Here is a 22897-nt window from a genome sequence, read left to right as displayed (position 1 = left end):
TAAAATTCAAAAGAAAAAAATCCAGAAAGGTACAATGATGTCATTTTCTTTGAGAAATTTCTTGTTGCTATTTTTTGGCTTGTCTGGATTTCTGAGAGTGAAAAAAAAAATAAAAGACTGAATATTAAACTCTGTCTTATGTTGGAATACTTGTTAACAATAAACTATAAAAAAGACTATAAAAATCCAATTTAGACTTTATTAACTATATTGAATTTAAAGGTTGCTTTATGTGATAAATAGTAAATGTAACTTTTAACTCTCATAAAGATAGTTTTATTGAACTATATTTAAGAGATTAAATTTTGAAAAAAGTTTCTGATTAAATCCACTGATGAATTAAAATGAAATGCCAGTATATTACTCTGTGTAAAGAATACACATGTTTTTGTATATTGCTTTATTCGCTGGGTAATATTTTTCAGGTTGTAAGAAGGGCCTTTGCCATTTATCAAAGAATACCCATATTCAAATGCTGAAAGAAAATAATAATTTTATATCTATAACAATAGGAACATGTGTTGCTGAGTTAAGATTAATATAACTTCATATAAATTTATATTTCAGGCTACTTTACCAGACTTTCGTTGGCAAAATGCATTTAAAGAAGTGTCTCTTCCTGTGGCACATTGTATAACAGCAGCAACTGAAGATTTTTCCACAAAAATTCTCCAACAGGAACAGAATGAAAGGTCTTCAGCTGTAACCTATGCTATGAACCTTGTAAATGTCCAGCAAGTCTGGCAAGACAGTCATGTGGTTCCGGAGGAGGACCAACCAAAGAAAATTGCAAAGGCAAGATTAAAATGAAATCCTTTCAAACTGTAGACTGGCATAATTAGATTTTTTTTTTTTTTTAATATAAGACTTTGCAAAGGGAAATGGTGGAGTCTCTGGCAAATACTTGGTACTTAACCCAATACCAGATTTCTTCCCAGTGTACATGGGCTACTGCTAGCAAAAAGACTTAAACTTGTTGCCAACTTGTTGTTCCATGAGTCTCAGGCCCCTCAAGGGGAGGCTTCTGTGACTTCATGCAGAGCTGGGAAAACTATTTGTTTGGGTTATTCCTTTGAATGATTTCAGGAGAAATTTAGGAGGTTGAAGGAATTACTGTCTTTTATTAGCCTAGGCAACTTTTAAATCTTTATTTACACGTTAATGTACATTCCATTTCATTAGCATCCGTCTTGCATCTTTATGTGTGTATTGAGAGTTACAGAGCATACTGAGAAAATAGGAAGTAATTACGGAAATAAATAAATACCATTACTCAATATTAAGTCCACAATGAGTTTGGCAACATATGATTGGAATGTTTGTAAAAGAGCATTCTTTTTTTTTTTTTTTTTTAGTGTTTTTATTTATTTTGAGAGTGAGAGAGAAAGAGCAAGTGGGGGAGGAGCAGAGAGAGGGAGACACAGAATCTGAAGCAGGCACGTTTCTGAGCTGTCAGTCCAAAGCCCAATGCAGGGCTTGAACCCACAAATTCTGAGATCATGATGCTTAACCTACTGATGCTTAACTGCCCAGGCGTCCCTGTAAAAGAGGGATCTTAAAGATGGCCTCCTTATTCGGCTTCTGGCAACCTGAGGCTCCAGAACATTCCCCTGGGAACACTGTTGGCAAATTGGGAGTGCAGGCAAGTTTTGCCTCTCCATCCACTGTACTTCCTTTGCCATTAAGAAAGAGTAGATTCATAATAACTACTGAGAAGACAGGCACATCACTTCTGAAAATTGCTGACTCCTTACCAGTAAGAAGATGGCAGGTGAGATTGCTTCTGATGCTTCTAGATTATTTAAATTAAATCGATATAACCTTATGTACATGTGATTAATAAAAACTTACTTTATGAAAATTCAGCAAAAAAATTAGAATAAGTTCAAAAATAATCCAATCATATTAATGCCAAGGATACATGTTTTCTGAGTTCTATGAACTACAAATAAAGTATTGTCATGTAAAGCTATTTCATGAGTTTTTCATAATGTCTGTCTGGTAAGCATAAGGTTTGAAGGTTATATGTAGGAAAGCATCATTTTGGGATTTCCTTATTTGACATAAAACATTTAACTTTATATAACTGAGAAATTGATTGTTATAAAGTTGTGTCATTATATTTATGTTTGATGCCAAATTCATTATTTAGGAATTTGGCTCCCCTGTACATAAATTACACGGTGCTGTCAGAGTACAAATAACTCAGTGCTACATTTATTTCTCCCTAGTTTTGTTCTGACATCATGGAAAAACTTGACACAATGCTTCCACTGGCTCTGGCATGCAGAGATGATTCTTTCCAGGAAATTAGAGCAAACTTTGTGGAGGCCTGTTGTAAAGTGGCAACAGCTGTCCTGGCGAGACTGCAGGAGAGGGGCAAGGAGTTTCCTTCCAGAGCACCCCTGACAAACTTACACACATTGCTCTCCACAGCGGTGTATGTCTTCCAGCATTTTACGCATTTTGATAATTTGTTGAAAGAAAATACTAAGAAGTGAGTGTCATTTAAATTAAGTTGATGGCCATGCTTAAAGTAACATGTAATCTTTGGAAATCACAGGAGCGAAACTTTGATGACAATATTCAAGAAGGAGAAAATAATAATGAACATGGCGCATTATATTTTCATCTGCCTTGACTAGAAAATGTCAGAAGGGTGGGGTGTGGGGTGTTAAACCAGATACACAGGTAGTAAGAGAGACAGGTATTCCTTTGAAAGGCTCACTCCAAAGACCCATCCGTTTTCCATCTAATCTGGGGCAACTATTTTCTGCATGCTGTTATGACCTGACCGAGTAAACCCTCTCCATTTTGTAAGGCACACTACTGTGACTACCCCGGAAAGGAAAGCTGAACTTGTTTCTGTCCCTTGTATACTCAGTTGTGAAATATGCACTTTTCTTTTTTTGTTTCTAAGCAAACAGGATGTCAGGACTGACAGAGAGAATAAACACATTTTCAATCTATTCTATTGACCAATGTAAACATATTTCAAAACATCCATTTAGTAAGAAACTATCCTTAATATGTGAGGAGAAAGCATCCGGCAGTCTTAATTCTCATGTATTAGTAGTCTAAAAAGACTGGATGTTTCCTGGAAAGAGAATAAAAATGGCCACATGGTCTTTTTGGCTGCTCTTGGCCCCTCTAGGAGATAGCACAGTCCTTTGCAAAGGGAACATGTGGACGTGGCTGTCCAGCGTGAAGCCAACGGTCTCTACTTATTCTCACTCAGTGTTTGTAGTCCCTTAGCTATGAGAGAAAGCATAAGAAAGTGTAATATAAATAACTAAAGATAAAAGTAAAATAAATTTGACTTGATGCAGAATATAGCTCTGCTATTTAATTCTCGTAAGTAGTCAGATGTGGTGACTCATTCTTGAAGTTATAAACAAAATGTGCCAGAAGTCACTTTATTTCCGTAGAATATTTTAAAACAGTTTATGAGATAATTGACATCTACAAAATTACAATTTTTAAAACAAAAGAAGTGTGTTTGTGGGACGTGTGATAGCTTTATAAAAGTTGGTTCTGACAAATGCATGTTGTTCTCTGTAATAACGATACCCTAATGCCTAAATAATGCACTGATCTCTAATAATAGGCTTACAAAGAATACTTTTATTTTTGAATGATGTATTGACAATGCAGTTTGTCTCAAGTTGAAGTGCATATTTGTGGAACAGCAGATGTACGTTTTCAAAGGACTTGCAAAACAAAGACCAGCTTTTTTTTTTTTTTTTTTTTTTTTTTTTTGGAAAGTGAATGTGGATGCAGACTTCAGCATTAGGAGGAAATGAATGATTGATATCTAATAATCAAAACCATTTGTAGTACTGGAGATTGTTACCGCCTACTGCACAGGCCTTAAATCTCTGTCTCTTTGATCATTGCCTCTGAACAGACCCATATTCCTGGTGCCTGTCCAACGATATCAGGAATTCATCAACACTCTACAGTTTCAGGTTACGGACTACTGCGTCAGAGTTTGTGCTACAAGCATTTTACAGGATGCTGAGAGCCACCACTGGGATGACTACAAAGCTTTTTATGAGGTGTGAAGTTAAGTTTACTATCCCTCCTTTTTACACAAATATGTTTTACTGCCTACCTGCTTTCTGGCTAATTAGAAACATGAGCTTGGCATTACCAACACACGAAGGCTGTTAGGATAATATTTTTTAAATATTGAATTTGTACTTGGGAAAAACACTTTTTAAAAACCTGAAATAACTAGACATCAGAACTCTCCTTCTGCTTAAAAGTAAAAATAACTTAATTTGAGCTGCAGCATGTGCTATATAAGTTGGAATATAATGGGATACAATGAGAAAGTCAAAGAGATAACAATGCCAAAATGCTACAATTTTGTATTTTTTTTCTAAAGGGACCAGTTATAGGTACTCCTGCACTTTTTTTCTTATGTATTTCTGTTTTTTATAAGTATCTTTTATTAGCCATTTTATTCTTTATACATATTTTTTCCTTCTCATTGCATGTTCTTATGAGGGTGCTTTAAGACCCATCTGATCATTTATAGCTTACCTATTTTCATTTAGCCCATGTTTTGAAATCCCAAATTCCGACTGAATTAAAGCCTAATGATTTCCAGTGCAACCAAACCCAGGATCAATTAAAATTATTCATCATCAGGCTTCATTAATTTCCTTTCTCCTAAATCCCATTGATTATACATAAGCCACAATATTTGAAATTCCTTGAAGTTGATTTCAGGGCAGGGTGAAACATTTATAATATCTTAATAAAAGATAATCAGGGTTTTTAAAAAAATTCATCAGTCAAGCCCAACAACTCCATTAACTTTTCCAATTTGCCCTTTCCTCTGGCTTGAAGCTTATGATTTTTGTTTTTCCTGACTGTCCTAATATCAGTAGAGTACTGGGAAAAACAGACTGGGGTATTATTCAGCAGAGTCCCCCTTGTCAATTCTCTGGCACTGAGGGGTCCTGTGGCTCTATTTATGCCTGAGTTATTATCATAATAAATGTTGCCGTAACAGAGAGAGGGAGCTAAGAAGCTCTTTTAAAGGACTTTCCACTTTTTCAAAGGCCATTTCATCTGTCCTTTAGAGGCCCTTCCCAGATAGTTTTTCTTTCTGCAAGAGCATTCATACAGGGTTTTCCAAACCTGACATGCTTCAAACAGCAGTGAGCAGAATGAGAACGAGAAAGTGGCACAGTGCAGCTGGTAGCTTGAGATAAGAGTGAAAGTATTGGTCTTCTCCTCTCTTGGCAGCATCACAGCTTCCTTATTTGCCTTGAGGTAAACAGAGAGATTGAAAATGAATCCGTCTCCTGTTTCAAACTATTTCAATATGTCAGTGTACTAATGAGCAATTTCATACGATGTTTTCATTGAGGAACAGGTATCATTTCACTATAGGTCCACCATAGGGGTATTATGTTTTCTCTTATGCAAATTGGGAGTCAGAAGAATTGTACAGTATAAATAATAAGTGGATGCATTGAGAACCTGGTATTGAAGTTACCAAGTATTAAAAACAACAACAACAACAACAAATTACCATGTAACATGCAGCTCTCAGATCTTATGACAAGGCTTTAGCTTCAAAGACAGAAATAACAAGATAGTTACCCTGTGATTACATGGTAGTGTGGCTTCCATATACTTACGTGGTCAGTAGTTACAATTTAATTGCAGAGTTAGTGGCTGTTATTTATGCTCAGAAAAATAAAGTGATACTGCTTTTATATTTACCAAAAATAAGGAACTTCTAAAAATAGCACAGATTTTAAACTGTTTTGACAACTGGAGTACTTGACATGGTTTTATCCCATTCGCTGCACCCTGTTCTCCTCCTCTCCCCATTATTCCAACTGATTTGTGAAACAGGACCAGTCTGTTTTTTGGCTGGGCTGTTGTGAGAGGAAAGAGATGAAATCTGCCTGACTGCAGGCGAAGAGTGGGATAGAGATCTCAGGGGAGCCTATCGCCTTGTGCAGAGTGTAGTAAGGAAACAGTGAAAGAATTTACAAGATATAAAGCAATATTCGTCCGTGTTTTGTGATATCCAGTGAGCCCCAAATACATTATGTCCATTTGCTGAACTGTCAAGTTGAGAGAGTCGGAGACTTCGGTATCTCTCTGATGAGGTGCTGGTCAGATGGCACGGTGGGTGTTCAGATTATGTGTTTAGAATTAAGCTTTCAGTATACTTGACATCTGCTCAATTTTAGCAACTTGTGTTTTCCAATGGTCAAAGAATAAAGAATTGTCTGTTCAAAGATAATCTTGAATGCCTTATATAATAAAGCCCAGCTGCTTGTTTCCTGATATATAATCTAAATAAAAGCTCACATCTGTTTACATTATAGTGGGTCTACAAAAATAACAGATGTTTACTAGCAGAATAGCTTTGAAATGACAACAGATAGGGAAACAGGTCAGAAAAATAAATGAATCCTATTTGGTTCAATGAAAACCCTTTTGCATACATTGCACGTGACACACTTCGAAGAGAATCGTGAGAACGATGACCAGTTGGGAATGTCTTTAAGGAAATACAAAGTTTGTATTTTTAAAAGTCTTACAATAAGTGTTTTTCACTTCTAGGGAAAGAAATCCGCATGCCTCAAGTTATTTTTATCTTCTCATTTATCGGTAACTTTTAAGGAAATGGGTTTTTATTTAGAAACATATGAGAAATCGTGTTGGCCATGTTATTCTAATCACCCGTCCATTGCCATGGAGAAAGTTAGTGTAACTCATTCATATGAGTCATTACATCAGCCGGGGCAATTTTGCTTTAATAACCTACGACACAAAAAGTATGAGAAAATCAAGCTCTAAAACTCCTTTCTGACTTAAGAAAATCTTATCTTTTTTTCATTTTTTTTTATCTTTGAGAGAGAGAGATCATGAGTGGCAGAGGGGCAGAGAGAGATGGAGACAGAGGTTCTGAAGCAGGTTCTGAGCTGACAGCAGCAAGTCCAATGCAGGACTCAAACTCACAAACCCCAAGATCACAACCTGAGCCAGAGTCCGATGCTCACCTGACTGAGCCACCAGGCGCCTTTTTAGGAAATTTTAAAAAGCATTCCTTATCACAGAACACACCGCAAAGCATAAGAAACTATGATTTCGCTACTCCCACACGAATTTTGTAATTTTTTTAAACAGTTTTGATACACATCTAGTGTAGAATTTAGGAGTGGTCAAAGCCTTCTCTTTTGATCCTGACTCTTAGACATTTTGATGCCCGGATTCCCACCCAAGTATCCCCGTTCTACTCATTTATAAACTCCATTTGGAAGTCAATAGATAATAATTACAGATTATTACTACAGTGACTACAAAAGATTTTAGTAATCAGGGAAATTATCAGAAGAATAATATGTAAGGAGAATACTGATAGGCATATATGCATGAAAAATTATCAATTTTTGATATAAGAGTATAGCAGATTTTTCTTCAGATAATGTTTGAGAAATATAAGTAGTTAGCAAAGCCGAATTTTAAGTCAAAGAGGATTGCTTAGGGATAAAATGGGAAGTTTTACTCATTTAACTTTTGATATAGTAATGATCTGGGTAATGTTTGAAAAACTCATTCAACTCTTCCAATTTCAAGTGATTTTTTTAATCTGGTTTGAGGAAAATGAGGTCAAACTACTAGCCTACCTCCCTGAGAGCATGTTAACTAATTAATGCTTGTAAATCACTTGAGGCCACCTTCTATTTCTGCCTGTTCCCATTGGCCTTGGCCACTGCTGGGTCTTCCTCTGTGGTCAGGGAAAATTTGGTACACAGAAGAGGTCTGTAGGGGGGTGGAAAGGAATGAGAATCTGGCCCCTTGGATGTATGAAGTACTGTAAAAATACTAAGACATGACGAGACTATAACATCTGCTTTAGGTTTACAAAATCTTGTAAAATCAGACCATTGTAGTGTCTGTTTCTAGCATTGTTATTAGAACTCCATGAATGGAATAGCCTGATGCAATAATCTTTAATAGTTACCCATGCCCCTTGGATTCATGCATGTTAATAAGTATGTGGCATGTAAGTTTATTTTTACTCCTGTCATTTCATTATAATGTGAAATCTCAAACATTTACAGGATGACCTCAATGATGCTAATAGTCTCAGAAACATATACATACTTAAAACATTTAAATTATTAACATTTATTTTTAGGAGCATCAGCCCACCATCTTAAACTAGTATGACTTGTTTGGCAACTGTAAAGCTGATTGCTTAAAATGAATTTTAAACTCCAGGCTAGGAGTAGGTAAAACTAGATATGCTAGGTTAAAGGCTTGTGGTCTGGATTTGCACTAGAATATCTGGTCTCGTAATTGAAATAAAACATATGTTCCTTTGTCAATAAGGATGTTTTACATCTTGTCAAAAATCTTTCTTGGTCATCTAGCGTGTCAAACTCTCCAGCTATTTCCTTTCAGCCTGAATTAATTATGTTCATAGGAAGCAAACTGACATTTTGGAAGATGTGATTCTGTTGTTTAACGTGTGGTGGTTTTGCCAGGGGGAAAGATGCTCCTTCTCACTCCAGATGTGGCATTATTTCTTCTGCGCTCTTCACCATGATCTCTGGACCATTCTGCCCCCGAAGTTAGCCCAGGAAATTCTAACAGATGTGCTGGAGAAATGTTTGGGTCTACTGGCCTCCAGATATGCTCGGGCCCATCCCAGTTATAAGAGAACTCCACAGATAAGGTAATTGAAGTTGTGAAAACCATTGCTTTTCAAGAAAACTCTCATCAGCTGGTATAAAGCAGAACGTAATTCTAAATCTCATGATATAGCTCCTTGTATAGTTAACACGTTCCTAACATCTGAGAGGAAATCGTATTCAATTCTCCTGAGATACTAAAATGGAAATGTGGAACTTGAATCAAAATAACTGTGCTCTTTTTTTCTTCTTAAAATTGTGTATAGAACCCACTAGTTTCTAAAAAATGATTCAGGATGTATTACAATCTAAGACATTTATATACAAAACTTAATAAATAAGATAAAGAGGGAGAATTGGGGCCCTGAAATGGTGAAAAAAGCAACAGTTCTGTGATAGGGCAATTAATTTGACTTTGAGATTCTAGGCAACCGGGGGATTTTAGTTTTTGTTTGTAAATCTTTAAATAGTGTAGTTAATCTTCATTAAGGAAACTCCTTTGTCTAATAATTTTTCTTCTTGATATATTCTAATTACCTCTTCCCCCCCCCCTTCTTTTTCAATATGTATTACTAAAAGCCAGTTTAACAAAATGTGAAATCGCAGAAAATGAGGAGCAGCAGTCACGGGATATTAATGACTAAATTATATATAGTCCAGGTCCATGAGACATCTAGGCAATGACCTTTACAAAAATTTGCCTACATGACAACAGGCCATATGAAGAAAAGGCTTTTGTTTTCTAAATATTCTCACCAATGTGATTAAGAAGTGTCTTTTAGGTATAAAAGATTTTTTTTTCAGATATATTTTTGGAGGAATCTAAAGACATCAGAGGGTTTTTTTTTTGTTTTTTTCTTTTTGGCAGTGGGAATCATTTCCTGATCATGTTCTTGTAAAACATGCTACATTTGAAGGGTATTTAGGTCCTGCTACAGTGTTTCATAAATATGGTATTTTGCAAAGGCTGTTTTGAATTACTGACCAAACATTTTTAAATCATTGAACTCTGAAGAATAGATGGAAAGGCTTTTTTTGAGAGCAAAGGGTACCTTCATTCTTTTCCTTATGTAGATTAAATCACTTTTGACTCGGAGGTGGCAAGTCATTATGAGATGTGTGTGAAATCAGATTTACTATTAGCTCATGAACTTGGTAGTATAGTTAATTAACTGTACGATGGAGACTTTTGGTTTTTGTTTTCTGGATGGTTACATAAAAATGCCATGAAATGCTAGAATTATTTCTTCTAGTTTTTTTAAGTAAAATAAATAAATTGTCATATTTGAATGGTTAATACTAAACCACCATTACTGTGGAAATCAGATCGTGTGTGTGTGTGTGTGTGTGTGTGTGTGTGTGTGTAGATATCTTCGATTTGTAATTGTTTAGTTAACAATTAGAGAAAGTGGATGCAAACTACAGTTAAACCTTCCTAAAGGCGATTATTGATGTTTTTAGTATGGCTAAAACTATATATATGTAATCGTTGTAATATGTAGTATATGTATAAATTTGTTTTACATATATAATAAACCTGAGGCCAAAATGTCATTTAAAAGATCTTCAAACTTATTTGTTTTCTTATCACTTCATAATTTCTATCTTCTATTTCTTCAACACTGAATTTAAAAGAAAAAAAAAGAGGAAATTAACTGAGGTTTATACAATTCAGTCAGTCATATACCAAACTAATCTTTGAACAGATTTTTGGGTCTCTGTTGAAACAAAAGAAAGATAGAAACAAATGAGTTTATGAATAAGATTATATAATACAACAAAGTTTCCACAAATTTATTCAATATTGAAAATTTCTGAAACTATAGGCTTCTCCATTTGTGCTTCTGGTCTCATTTTTTTCTCCTCTCCCACTTGCTAGGGAAACGTGTTTACCCAAACTTGTAACTTTCTTTTGACAGCTTGTACTTGGATAAGGAGAATTATTCTCTTATCAAAACTTTACCTATCATATATATGTGGGTAATAGCAAATTTTCTTTTAATCTGCCTCCTTTTTTGTTGGACATAATTTGAAGGAAAGTGTCTTGAGCTTTTTGAACAGTATCCTAATAATGAAAAATAAACCTTTAAAAAAAAAAAAAAGCCCTCCCAACATATTTTAGTATTAGAGACCTCACTATTCCTAAAGATAGTGGTATATGGGTCATCTAACACCTGGAAACTCAAACGCTAAGCTTTGTTGTTTTCTGTTTGTCTTTGATTTCTGAAGCTCTGATATCTAACCAAATATTTCTATCCTTACATTTGTTTGATATAAGAGATAGGGATGATAGTGTTATGTACCAGTCAGAGAAACAATTTTGCTTAACAAGATTTTCTTTTTTCTTTCCAATAGACTTGATGTCACGACAATTTTAATATGCACTGAGAACTTATTATGGTCAATTTGCACATCTGTACAGAAGCTTTTGAATCCCCATCAGTATATAGATGATAAAATTTTTAAAATTCATACCCATTGTAATAATCTGTTTACAACATTAGTCATTTTGACTTCACCATTAACTGAATTATATCAGTAAGTATCAAACATATTTTTTTTAGCTATTAGGGTATATAATGTGACTTAAAGTTATTTTTATACTACTTATTGAATTGTGTGAAGCAGCGAATAGAGATATTTTGAAGTGCATTTTTGATATTGTAAATTGGGCCATTTTACGAAAGGAACTAATACTGTGCTGTATCTCTGTTATCAATCTTATTCAGATCCTAAGACTCCAGTAGGATCAGGATTATCTTGAGCTTCACTATTTGAGTTGTTTAAATGATTATATTAATAGTCAGTTATTTTAATCATTTCATAGAAAAAGAAAATCATATTTAATGGCTTTTTGAAAATAGTTTTTAGTTTTAATTTTATATGAAGTAATTTGCTTTAATTGAAAAATTTTAAAAGAGAATTCTAAAATATTCCCAAATCTGGAAGAAACCTAATGGTTCCATACTGTCAGTTAATCTGCCATAGATTTGCATTTTTAGTAGCAGGCTGAGTGCCCAAGCTAGTAATGGCAAGTAGAAATAGGATTAAGTAATTGAATTTTTATTTTCTGTCTGTGTATCTATCTATTTATCTACCTATTTTTTAAAGTAAACTACATGCCCAATGTGAGCTTTGAACTCCAAACCCCAAGATCAGAAGTCATGTATTCTACTGACTGAGTCAGCCAGGTGCCTCAGCAATTGCATTTTTTTTTTTAAGAGATAGAAGTTTATTGAATATACTGCAAGGAAGCACCAGGCAAAAGAGCAAAGGAGAGACTGCCTGCCAGGAGACAGTGATGGGGGCTACAGTTACAGGGGTGGTAGTGAGGAGGTATAAGAATGTATGGAATTTTCCTTTTTTGGTACCTGTGCTGGGTTGTAAGCAGCCCATTGGCCAGCTAGGGCTTATGGATATATTGAGGTGGGCTGTTTAAAGAGCCTGTTTGCATTCAGTTCAGCGGTCACTGTGGGCCCTTTTACCCATTGCTCAAGCCTGTTGCCTAAAAGTGGCCTCTATATTCCCCCCTGACAGGTCAACAATGACAAATCTTTGGCATTTGGGCAGAGGTATCGTCTTCATTAGCTGCTTCATGCCAGACAGGGGAGGCACCTGTCCCTACCTAAAATTGTCAGTCCGTCAGACATTCTGTGCAGTTATAGACCAGAGCATGGTATTAGATCAACAAGCTGATAGGCAATTCGAGTGAAATTCGCTGGTGGCCAGCTCCATAGAATTTAGGGGGAGCGGATCCTCCCATGGTGTGGGCTGGAATCCTTGTTGATTCATGGAATTGTTGGATTCAATCAGACAGATAGTAACAGATTTTGCCTACAGATCAAGATGGTGCCTGGATCCTCAGGAACAAAGGGAAAAAAGAAGGGCGGAAAGAAGCAAGGTGACTGAGAGATAGCCAGCATCAGGAAAGCGTTCCAACCAATTCCCTAATGTGTGGATTGACCCTGGATGAGCTGCCACACTTTGGGGATGGATGCCTCAGGGGGATGGAGTGGGAGAGAGGACAGAAGTCCTTTGCCCTCACAGGCATGGGCAGTCCAACTTGTTCACCCTCAGACCTTCAGACCACACCTGGGAGCCACCTGGGCTAGAGATCTTCGGTTGTATGAGGCGTACTAGGGTTAGACCACAGAAGGGCCCAGAAGAGTAAGGGAGAGGGAGGAAAGGGTCCCTCCAAAGGGCAAGAGGGGAACTGGTTCCCCCTGGAGTTTGGATCCTCATGGAAGAATAACCTCCTCCTGAGGTCTTCAGTTTCCCAACGAGTACTAGAATCCATCCACCAAGGGAAGAGTCCCAAGAAGTTCCCAGATAATCCAAGGAAAGTCCCAGACCAGCAGAGGTTCCCTGTGAGAGCCACCAAATGTGGGGTGACCCAATCAGGTGAAGACTGGTGGTAGGGTGGTGAAAGAATTCACCCAAGGCAGAACAAAGGAGATAGAAGTTAATTGAATACACTGCAGGGGAACAATGGGCAGGACAACAAAGCAGAGACTCGACAAGTGCATTTTATTTTTATTTTTACTTTATTTGAAAATTTATTTATTTTGAGAGAAAGAGAGAGTGTGTGTGTGTGCACACGAGTGAGGTGGGGGCAGATAGAGAGAGGGAGAAAGAGAATCCCAAGCAGTCTCTGCACTGTCAGCACAGAACCCTCTGCGGGGCTCAATTCCACAAACTGTGAGATCATGACTGAGCCGAAATCACGAATCGGGTGCTCAACCAACTGAGCCACCCAGGCACCCCAGCAACTGCATTTTTAAAACATTGAAAGATTTTACATAGTAAATAAGATTTAGGGAAATTAAAATTTTGAACTACTTTTCTGGTTTATTTCATTCAAATTGGTAATATTGTAGAAGAGGCTGGAGTAGATCTTATCATAAAATAATTATACAAGTTTTTTTAAACTCTCCTCCAAAATAGTCACTTTATCTCAAAAGACTAGATAATTGCATATTTGTAGTTTCTTGGGTAGGAAAAATGATGAATATTTTTATTTCTTAGGATAAATTAGGTAAAGTATTCCTTTCTGGAAGATTCTGGTAGGAGAAATCTATAAATCTTGATTTTCAGTGAATTTTGAGACTTCTGTGTTAGAAATTCTAAGAGTAATTAACAAGTTTGATTTCACCTTCCCTATAATTTTCACCCACTCTTTGACTTTCAACAAACCCATTGTTTATAGATTGTTTCTTCTGGCAAGAAGAACTAATTTTAGAAATGGAGAATTCTTTCAGGAAGGGGAAGAAATAGTAAGATAAATTGCTGTAAGTTTGGGATTATATGCATAATAGTTCATAATCATAAAAAGCTCAAGGTCTGAAGCACGTAATAAATCCTAGTAAACTAAACTGATTTACCATAGATGAAAAAATTGCTATGCTCTTAGTTCAACGGGTCATTTCATCTGAGAGGAAGGCCCTGTGAAAATCAGGAACAAAGTTGACAAATTTCATGGATTGGTCATGGTGAGCAATATTGAATTTCATGGTTTGTCACAGATGAATAGAAAAATTTTAACCCCCCAATACATTTGTAAAACAAATAAATTATTATAAAGATTGCACATTTTAATAATAATAATGTAACATACATTGATTATTGTTAACCCATGGCCTTTTGGTACATTTTTTTAACAACTATGCAAGTACTCAAATCTCTGTGATTTGTGCATTAGATACTGCACTGTAACCTCATTCAACAAATTTAAATTGCTAATTTCAACCAGGATTACAGAACATTTTACACCAAGCACCGCCTCTGGTTTTTCTTAATATAAAACACAGATAGCTATGTTGCCTTTAAGCATGAACAAAGTCTAGGTACTTTCCTTTTCAATAGTTCTCAGTTTGTATAAATTTTCACAAATTGTATCCATTCAAGTTGATTTAAATGTTATGATTGTTTTTCTAGAATACCAGTGTAATCTTTGAAATATATTTTGCTTTATATTGACAAAGGAAATCTACAGGGTGATCTTCACCAAGTAGGAAAAAATTGTATGTGTGTTGCAAGGACCCTATTGACTTATTGAGCTTCTTTTCACAACCAGAGTATGCAATTGTCATATTATTAGTATTGAATCAAAAAGTATATCTCTAGCTCACATTTAAAAATTAAGCTGTGCTTTGAGGGATTGGTGAAAAGTAACAATCAGATGTTGATAGTACTGAATTTTTCATAAACTGTACCTGACATTTGTCACTACATGTGATATGCCTTTTTTTGAAGGTGACTGCCTTTCTTCCAAGTAGTTCTGACAGATAAACTGAATGTATTTTCCTTTCTGAGTTTAACGTAGGACCACTAAATCCCAGGGCAGGAATACATGATTTTAAAATCTTTTCAGGAAGAATGAAACCTGTTTGCAAAAATGTGTGTTCTCTTTTAACTCTCCTTTGTAGATTTCTGTTAGAATGTTATAAAAGGAGTACTTTAAGTTTGTCCTCCAGGGAAAGAGACGTGCCGAAACATGAAATATTCACCGTGTATTTTTCCAAAATGCCTATTGCTTGTAGATCTTTCATAAAGGCAGTTAAACTGCACATTCAGAAGTATACTCAGTGCACATTCATATATATACATACCCCAACATGGTTTTGTATGTTGCATTTTGCTTGCATAGAATGTTAATTTTAGTTTCTCTGTAGCAAATTAAAATTAAATTCGTAGAATTTTAGGTAAATGCAGTTCATTTTCAATTCAACAAATGTTGCTGCCTCTCTAGCCCCTGTGATTAAGCACAGGGATTAAGCACCAGGATTATAGCATTGAGCAAGATGAACTATCTACCATCAAGTAAAGTCTAATAAAATTTTCCATGTTAAGATTGAATTTATTTACACACACATAGCCACTGTCCCCAGTGTTACAATATTTAATAACACAGAAGGATGATTTTCAGTACAAGTGCCAACCTAACAGGCAAAAACCGGAATCATCAGAAATAGGCCAGAATATTGACCACTACAACCAGAATAGCAGACCTACTATCTTGGGGTTCACTTGGTATCACCAATATGGCTTTGAAGAACTAAATCCCAAGGTATTTCAATGCTGTGTCTCTGGTTTCAAACCAACACTAGGTAATCATTTTGAGGTTATGGTCTTAGCCTTTTTATTTACTTATTTATTTTAAAGTATGTCACTGTCCCTCACAAAGCAGAGCATGTTAGACTAAAATTTCATTTTTCATATTGCTAGAGTGCCTGGCATGCTTCGAAAGCAAGTCATTCCTCAAAACGTTAAGCATAGAGTATGCTTATGTAAAATGTTGAACATATGGTCATCTGACCCAGCAGTTTTACTCTTAGGTGTATATATGTAAACAAACCAAAAATGTATGTCAGTACAAAGATTTGTACACAGTGTTCATAGCAGGATTTTTCATAATAGCACAGAGTGAAAAGAACCCAAATGCCCATCAATTGGTGAATGGACAAACAAAATGTGGCCTATCCATACAGGGGAATATCATTCAACCATAAAAAACTATGGGGTGCTGACAGGTGCTTCCTACCTCAGGGCTGAACTTCAAAAACATTTGTGAAGTAAAAAAAAAGCCAGACCAAAGAGAGTACATATTGTAAGGTTTGTTTTACTAGAAATTTCCAAAATAAGCAATGAGAGACAGAAGGTAGGTTAGTCAGTTGCCAGTGGCTGAAAGGAGGGGAGAATCGGTCATACCTCCTAATAGGTGTAGGATCTCTTTTGAGGCTAATGAAAATGTTATAAAATTAGATAGTGGTGAAGTTTGCACAACTCTGTGAATATAGTAGAAACCACTTTGCTGTAAACTCAAAATGAGTAAATTTTGTGGTATATGAATTAGACACCTTAATAAAGCTGTTAAAAAATAAGTACGTACTGAATAGAAATAAAAATTGAAATAATTAACATGTTAAAAAAAAGTGGCAGAATGCAAAAGGATTCAGAAAGGGAAGTTAGTTGTTTTAGCCATTTTGTTTAGATTAAATGACCCCCATAATCCCCTTCCTCTAAACATTGCTTTTGAATAAACTTTCTATTTTTTTGTTTAAGCCTATATGTGATTCTAATCACAAACAGCCTTATATGTGATTCTAATAAGGTAATAAAGTAAAACACTGGTGAAGGGCTAGTCATGACCTTTGAAGAAGGCCTGTGCCCTGAATCTTTGACTAGCTGGTTCCTGCCCTGTCTTCTGGGATCCAGTCTTATTCTGCCTCACCACCATCTGTCCTGTTCTCCATCTGCCCTTTGGCTATATACCACTCAAGACTGCTTGTCACAGATGGCCCCTGAAATTCATCTTCATTGCCACTGTTCATTCTTTTTTCTTTTTTCTGTTTTTAATGTTTTTATTTATTTTTAAGAAAGCATGAGTGAGGGAGGGATGGGGGAGGGGACAGAAGATCCGAAGCAGGCCCTGTGCTGAGAACAGCAAGGTGATGTGGGGCTCAAACCCACAAACCATCAGGAGATCATGACCTTAGCCAAAGTCAGACCCTCAACCAACTGAGCCACCCAGGCGTCCCATTCTTTTCTTTTTTTTTTTTTTTTAACCGATGTCTGCTGTGTACCTACAGTCTGTCCAAGCATTGTGCCAGTCATTTTCCAAATTCAAATCATTATTGTCTAACCTCAAAGAGTTATTTTCATCATGAGAAACATAAGGCAGGGGGCAGGAGAAGTGTGGGGAGCCATTGTTTATCCTAAGTGTCTTACCTTAATTTCTCTCACTGAATGATATTCATGCAACTATTTATAGTCCCAGGGGCAATGCTGGATTATGAAAGCAAAATAATGACTTAGAACTGTGTTTAAAATGGTGGCGTAGATGGGGCACCTGTGTGGTGTGTCAGTCAGTTAAGTGTCCAACTCCTGATTTTGGCCTAGGTTATGGGATCAAACTCTGTCAGGGTCCATGCCAGGCATGGAGCATGCTTGGGATTCTCTTTCTCTCTCTCTCTCTCTCTCTCTCTCTCTCTCGGCCCCTTCCCCATGGATGTGCATGCCTGCTCTTCCTCTCTCTACATAAATAAATAAACATTTAAAAAATAAATAAACATAAAAATAAATAAAATGGTGAAGTAGATTGAATTTGGCTCTCTCTACACGTTCATGGTTAATTGTGATTTTTGAGACATCAGAAAGGCTTGCATGTCTTCATTGTCTCGAATATTCCATTGCTATCTCTGTAGTTCAGTTTCAAACTAATTCTACTTCTTCTGAATTTGTGGTCTTCTCTTGGTACTTTAATTTCTCGAGCACCTCCAGTGGCTTAGGCACTATGGTAGACACAGAAGTGAGGTGTCTGGCCTGGCCCCTCTACCCCTGTGAAACTTACATCCCTCTGCTGCCTCAATTCCATCCCGGAGATTTAATCCATTAGCATCATATTATGAGACAGAGTTCTCCTGGGAGGGCAGCCAAAAGCAGGGTGGCACAAGAGAAGCATAAAACCCAGCTAACTCTTTTTTGCTTATCAGTTGTTCTCACTTTTGATGTGCATTGGATTTCTTTCTTTCTAGCAGCAGCTGGCTGCATAAGCCCCCAAAAGTCATTCAGTTTTGTTAATGAAGAAAGGAAGGAAGGCAACATACTTGTACATCACAGACCCACAAGAGACTGAATCTGGGGCAGAGGGCCCAAGTGGCATGCTGTGAAGACTGGAGAGTCTGTCTGATGTTAGCGAGAGGGAAGGGGCAAAGGTCAGCTGATGCTGGAGGAAGGGCAAAGGCAAGGAATTTCCCCCAATTCACATTTTTCCCCCTAAGCAAAAACATCTTTACAGTCTGCTAATTTGGAAATGTGAGGAAATGTATTTTGCTTCAACCTATGGACAATTACTTATTTTTTAAAGAGTATTTAAATTTGCTGTATCAAAGTTCTTTTAAGTCTTGTGGAAAATATAACTCTGTGGCTCATATGATTGTGTTTTATTCTCCACTATGAATTATTTAGAGCATCCTCTCTTTTAAGTGTATACCAAAACATCATTAGAGGTTATCTAATAGCCAGCTCATCATTTCATTCCCCCATTGAGGCTTGTGGGCCAATTTTCACCCTGTTATACTCTCCAGAATAATGACACTAATTTGGGATCTTGCTGTGGAATTAAATGCTTATACAGATCCCACCCCCTCTGAGACCATAAACATCTGCCATAACATTTCTTATAGCCAAATAACCCTACTATTACCGGGATGACTGAGAAACCATGAGCGGAATAAAAGAGCTTAGGTACTGGCAGAAGTGTTCTGGGAAATACTGTATTGCCAGTGGTTTGTGGTCTGAGAAGTTTTCACACCATTCCAAATAACCATTCCATTATCCTTAGATTCTCCATTATTGTTTTCTAATCTCAAGGATGAAACTGTAATTAGGCAACCATTTAGACTCTGAGATAGCTGTAGACCTTCTTAAGAAGTGTTTACAACCGTTGTTTTCATGCTGATAATATGTTACATATGTGGGTCCTGTATTATGTACATACACTTTCTAGGTCCTTTATGTGCATTATCTCAATCATCACGCTGACCTCGTGAGGTGATTATTATTTCTTTTTTACCGTTTTACAAATGAGAAAACTGAAACTGAATAAATTATCAAACCACACTGTGTGTCCAATAAAAAGCCCACCCAAAACACCAAAATACAAACTCAGTCCGTCTGGCTCCAGAGCTCCTGCATGTGCCCGTGCACTGCCTCTAGATAATCTTCAGTGACCCTCCCCTTGGGTACAGAGCAGACAGCAAAAAAATAAATGTAAGAGGATCAGAGATAGACTTAAGTCCTAAGAAGAAACAAAGCAAAATAAGACCATAGACAGGGATGAGGTGGTGAGATAGAAAATTTCTTAGTCAGGGAAGACTTTTTATAAGGTTTTGAGGTAGAGCAGTCTAGAGAGCCAGCTGACCATGGCAGAGAGTACTTTCTAGGTCAGGTTTTCATTCTTGGAGAAATGAACTGCCCCCCCAGATAATTAGACAGAACGGACTTTATGCAAAGGGCTCAATCACGTAGGTGGTAAAATGGGCAGAGGTTACAATACCACAGCCTCCGATCCCTACTGGTCTCTCATCAAGCCCTTCATCTCTTGTCCCATCCTTTTCTTTCAGACTGCTTTCCTATGAGGTCTTCTTTCTTTCCAGAACACTTGCTTCTTCTCCTCTCACGTTATGCCAGTACCAACCCTTCCTAGCTCCCTTGCTAGTGCATGTCCCTTCTCTCTTCCCTCACTTTCTTGGCCTCTCCATCCAGAATTTGGAACACTGCCCGTGACATTCACTTAGCTGGCCTTTTGTACTTTCTGATAACTCCAGTCTTTGTCTTACATCTGGGTGGCTTTCTCTTCCATTCTCCTCCACTTTAGCAAACCCTCCACCTTGCCCTATCCCACTATTTGTTAGCAGATGACTTTGCCCCTAACTTTTCTGAGAAAACCTAGATCATCATGAATGTACTTTAACTTCTCATTTCCATTTTAATAATTATCTCTATCCTTACTCCCTCTAAATCCTTTGATCAATGTATCTCTTTTCCCAACCAAAACAAATATGTTCACCTGAGCTCTTGATCACATTTACCTCCTACTCCATAGCTGTAGTCTTTTAAATACTCTTTCTCTCTTCTGACTCTTTCTCCAAAGACTCTTTTACATTTAAAAATATTCTTTTGGGGGCACCTGGGTGGCTCAGATAATTAAGCACCCAACTCTTTTTTTTTTTTTTTTAATTTTTTTTTTTCCAACGTTTATTTATTTTTGGGACAGAGAGAGACAGAGCATGAACGGGGGAGGGGCAGAGAGAGAGGGAGACACAGAATCGGAAACAGGCTCCAGGCTCCGAGCCATCAGCCCAGAGCCTGACGCGGGGCTCGAACTCACGGACCGTGAGATCGTGACCTGGCTGAAGTCGGACGCTTAACCGACTGCGCCACCCAGGCGCCCCATTAAGCACCCAACTCTTGATCTCAGTTCAGGTCTTGATCTCAGGGTCATGAGTTCAAGCCCCTCGCTGGGCTCTGTGCTGAGTGTGAAGCCTACTTAAAAAAAAAAAAAATTCTTTCTTTATTTTTATGTTTCCTTTCTAAATGTAGTTGGCACTCATTGTCTGCACTTTCACACCTACCATTCGTTCAATGCACTGCAACTGCCCTCGTCATGCTAAACAAAAAACATGGGCCAGGTCATCCATGCCTACCCAGTTGCCAGCTCAAATCTTTGTCCCTACGTTCAATTACCCTTTGTGCAGCTTTTATCACTACTGGCCATTTTTCTTCCCTTGGTTTACCTAACATCACTTTCTCCTGGCTCTTTGCCTGCATCTCTGATTATTCCTTCTTGGTTTCATTTGAGTGCTTCTTTTTCTCACTTCATCCTTTAATTGTCAGTGTGTTCCAGACCATCTCTTTTCCTTTAACACTTTCTTTTGGGTGAATTCAGCCATCCCCTTGGCTTTGCCATTATGCTAATGACTTCCACATCAATATCTTCCCCCTAGATATCTCTTGTATATGTTACATCAGCAAATCTAAGTTTCAAGTGGATGTCTCTCTTTGGATATACTTCAAATTCCTGCAGTTCCCTCAACATATCTGAAACTAAGTGAAATGCCTTCGAGCCATCCCAGGTTTCTCTTAACCCTTAGCCCTTCTCCTTCTACCTTCTCCCTGTGCCATCTCCAACCCCATGTCTTTAGGGAATGAATATTGTTGATTCTATTAATTTTATACTTTTTATATTTGTCTCCTACTCCCTGTCTCCTCTGCCTCTTACTTTGGTTTAGGACATTGTTCTCTTCTGCCTGATCTTCGCTAGCCTTGATCTCTTTAGTCAACACTCCACACTATTGCACAAGTGATTTTTTGAAAATATAAGATAGCTGATATAACTCCCATGCTCTAAAGTCTTCAGTGATTCCTCACTGCTGGCACAAAGTCCATACTCCTTAGAAAAGCGTATCCTAGGATCCTGATCTAAGCTTCTGCTTGGTTCACACAGTGTAATGTAAGGTTTGGAAATATGACAGCCTCATTTTGAAGCCTATCTGGTAACTTCTGTTCTTTCTGAAATTTAGTAAAAAAAAAAAAAATTAGTAAGAAAAAAATGGCTTTCAAAGAAGAGATATATTATGGGCCCCTGGGTGGCTCACTCAGTTAAGACTCCTAATCCTGATTTCAGCTCGGGTCATGATCTCAAAGTTCGTGGGTTCAACCCCCACACCAGGCTCTGCACTGACAGTATGGAACCTGCTTGGGATTCTCTGTCTCCCTCTCTCCCTCTGCCCTTCCTCTGCTCTCTCTCTCTCTCTCTCTCTCAAAATAAATAAATAAATAAATAAATAAATAAATATTCAAAGAAGAGATATATTAAAGTCTAAAAATGTTGAAGTATATTTAATTAGAAGGTGTGCAATTTGGCAAAACAGACTGAGAAGAGTCATGTCAAATTTGGAAAGTGTGATATTATAAGAAGCAGGATATGGAATGAAAAGGTAGGAAGGGTTTTCAGAATGGAATTCTGTTCTACATATTATTTAAAGACGCTGTTGTTCCTGTACTATGTATAAAGAGAGTACCACTTCAAACAATTCCATTTCTAAAATATTCCCAGTTGTTATTCCTCACTCCATGTAGGCAAGTATAGTCTCCTGTTATGATAAAAATTTTATTAACCAAGCTATTTACTAAAGATTTTATGTAGCAAATTCTTTCTTATTACCTCAAGATTTATTGTTGAATTTGGGCCAACCAAGAAAAATGTTATAGTCACTTCTCCAAAGATAGTTGTAAACCAGATATTCTGGCCAAATTGTTCTAATTTTGAAATCATAGTCATATATTTTACAGTTAAATTCTTCTTTATAAGCTCTCTATAGGCTCTTAGGAGCATACAGAATTAATTATAAATTCTCATTAATTGTTTAGTATTTATAAATCACTTTAAAGAATAAAGAGAGGTATCTTTATGCTAAACATCTTACATAAATGAAGCAAATATGACAAAATATTGACATTTATTGGATCTAGGTTGAGGAGGGAGATAGAAATGGTATTTACTGTCCTATTCTTTATATATTTATGTTTGACAAATTTTATAATGAGAATTTTAATACAATGATGATATTGTCAGACCTTTCTAAGTATAAGGTTTGCTATATGGGGGCCTCTGTGTTACCTATTAACACAGATTCCAAGTGGATGAATGCATTGTCCAT

The 22897-nt window shown here is 36.9% G+C and overlaps 1 protein-coding gene across 1 annotated transcript in view; it reads left to right on the top strand.

Moving 5' to 3' along the window:
- Positions 1 to 22897, top strand: part of KIAA0825 (KIAA0825 ortholog) — a 341968-nt gene that overhangs the window by 66840 nt on the left and 252231 nt on the right. The window contains exons 6-10 of the mRNA XM_047089033.1: positions 568 to 795; positions 2232 to 2497; positions 3908 to 4058; positions 8529 to 8719; positions 11031 to 11213. Of these exons, the coding sequence (XP_046944989.1) occupies positions 568 to 795; positions 2232 to 2497; positions 3908 to 4058; positions 8529 to 8719; positions 11031 to 11213 (1019 nt within the window). The remainder of the gene's footprint in view (positions 1 to 567; positions 796 to 2231; positions 2498 to 3907; positions 4059 to 8528; positions 8720 to 11030; positions 11214 to 22897) is intronic.

This window comes from Lynx rufus, unplaced genomic scaffold (genome assembly GCF_022079265.1).
Source record: "Lynx rufus isolate CCGP_SWC_20201006 ecotype Redwood Valley unplaced genomic scaffold, mLynRuf1.p SCAF_1, whole genome shotgun sequence".
Lineage (NCBI taxonomy): Eukaryota > Metazoa > Chordata > Mammalia > Carnivora > Felidae > Lynx > Lynx rufus.
The sequence above is the reverse complement of the archived record's forward strand: the minus strand, read 5'-3'. Positions and strand labels throughout refer to the sequence as shown.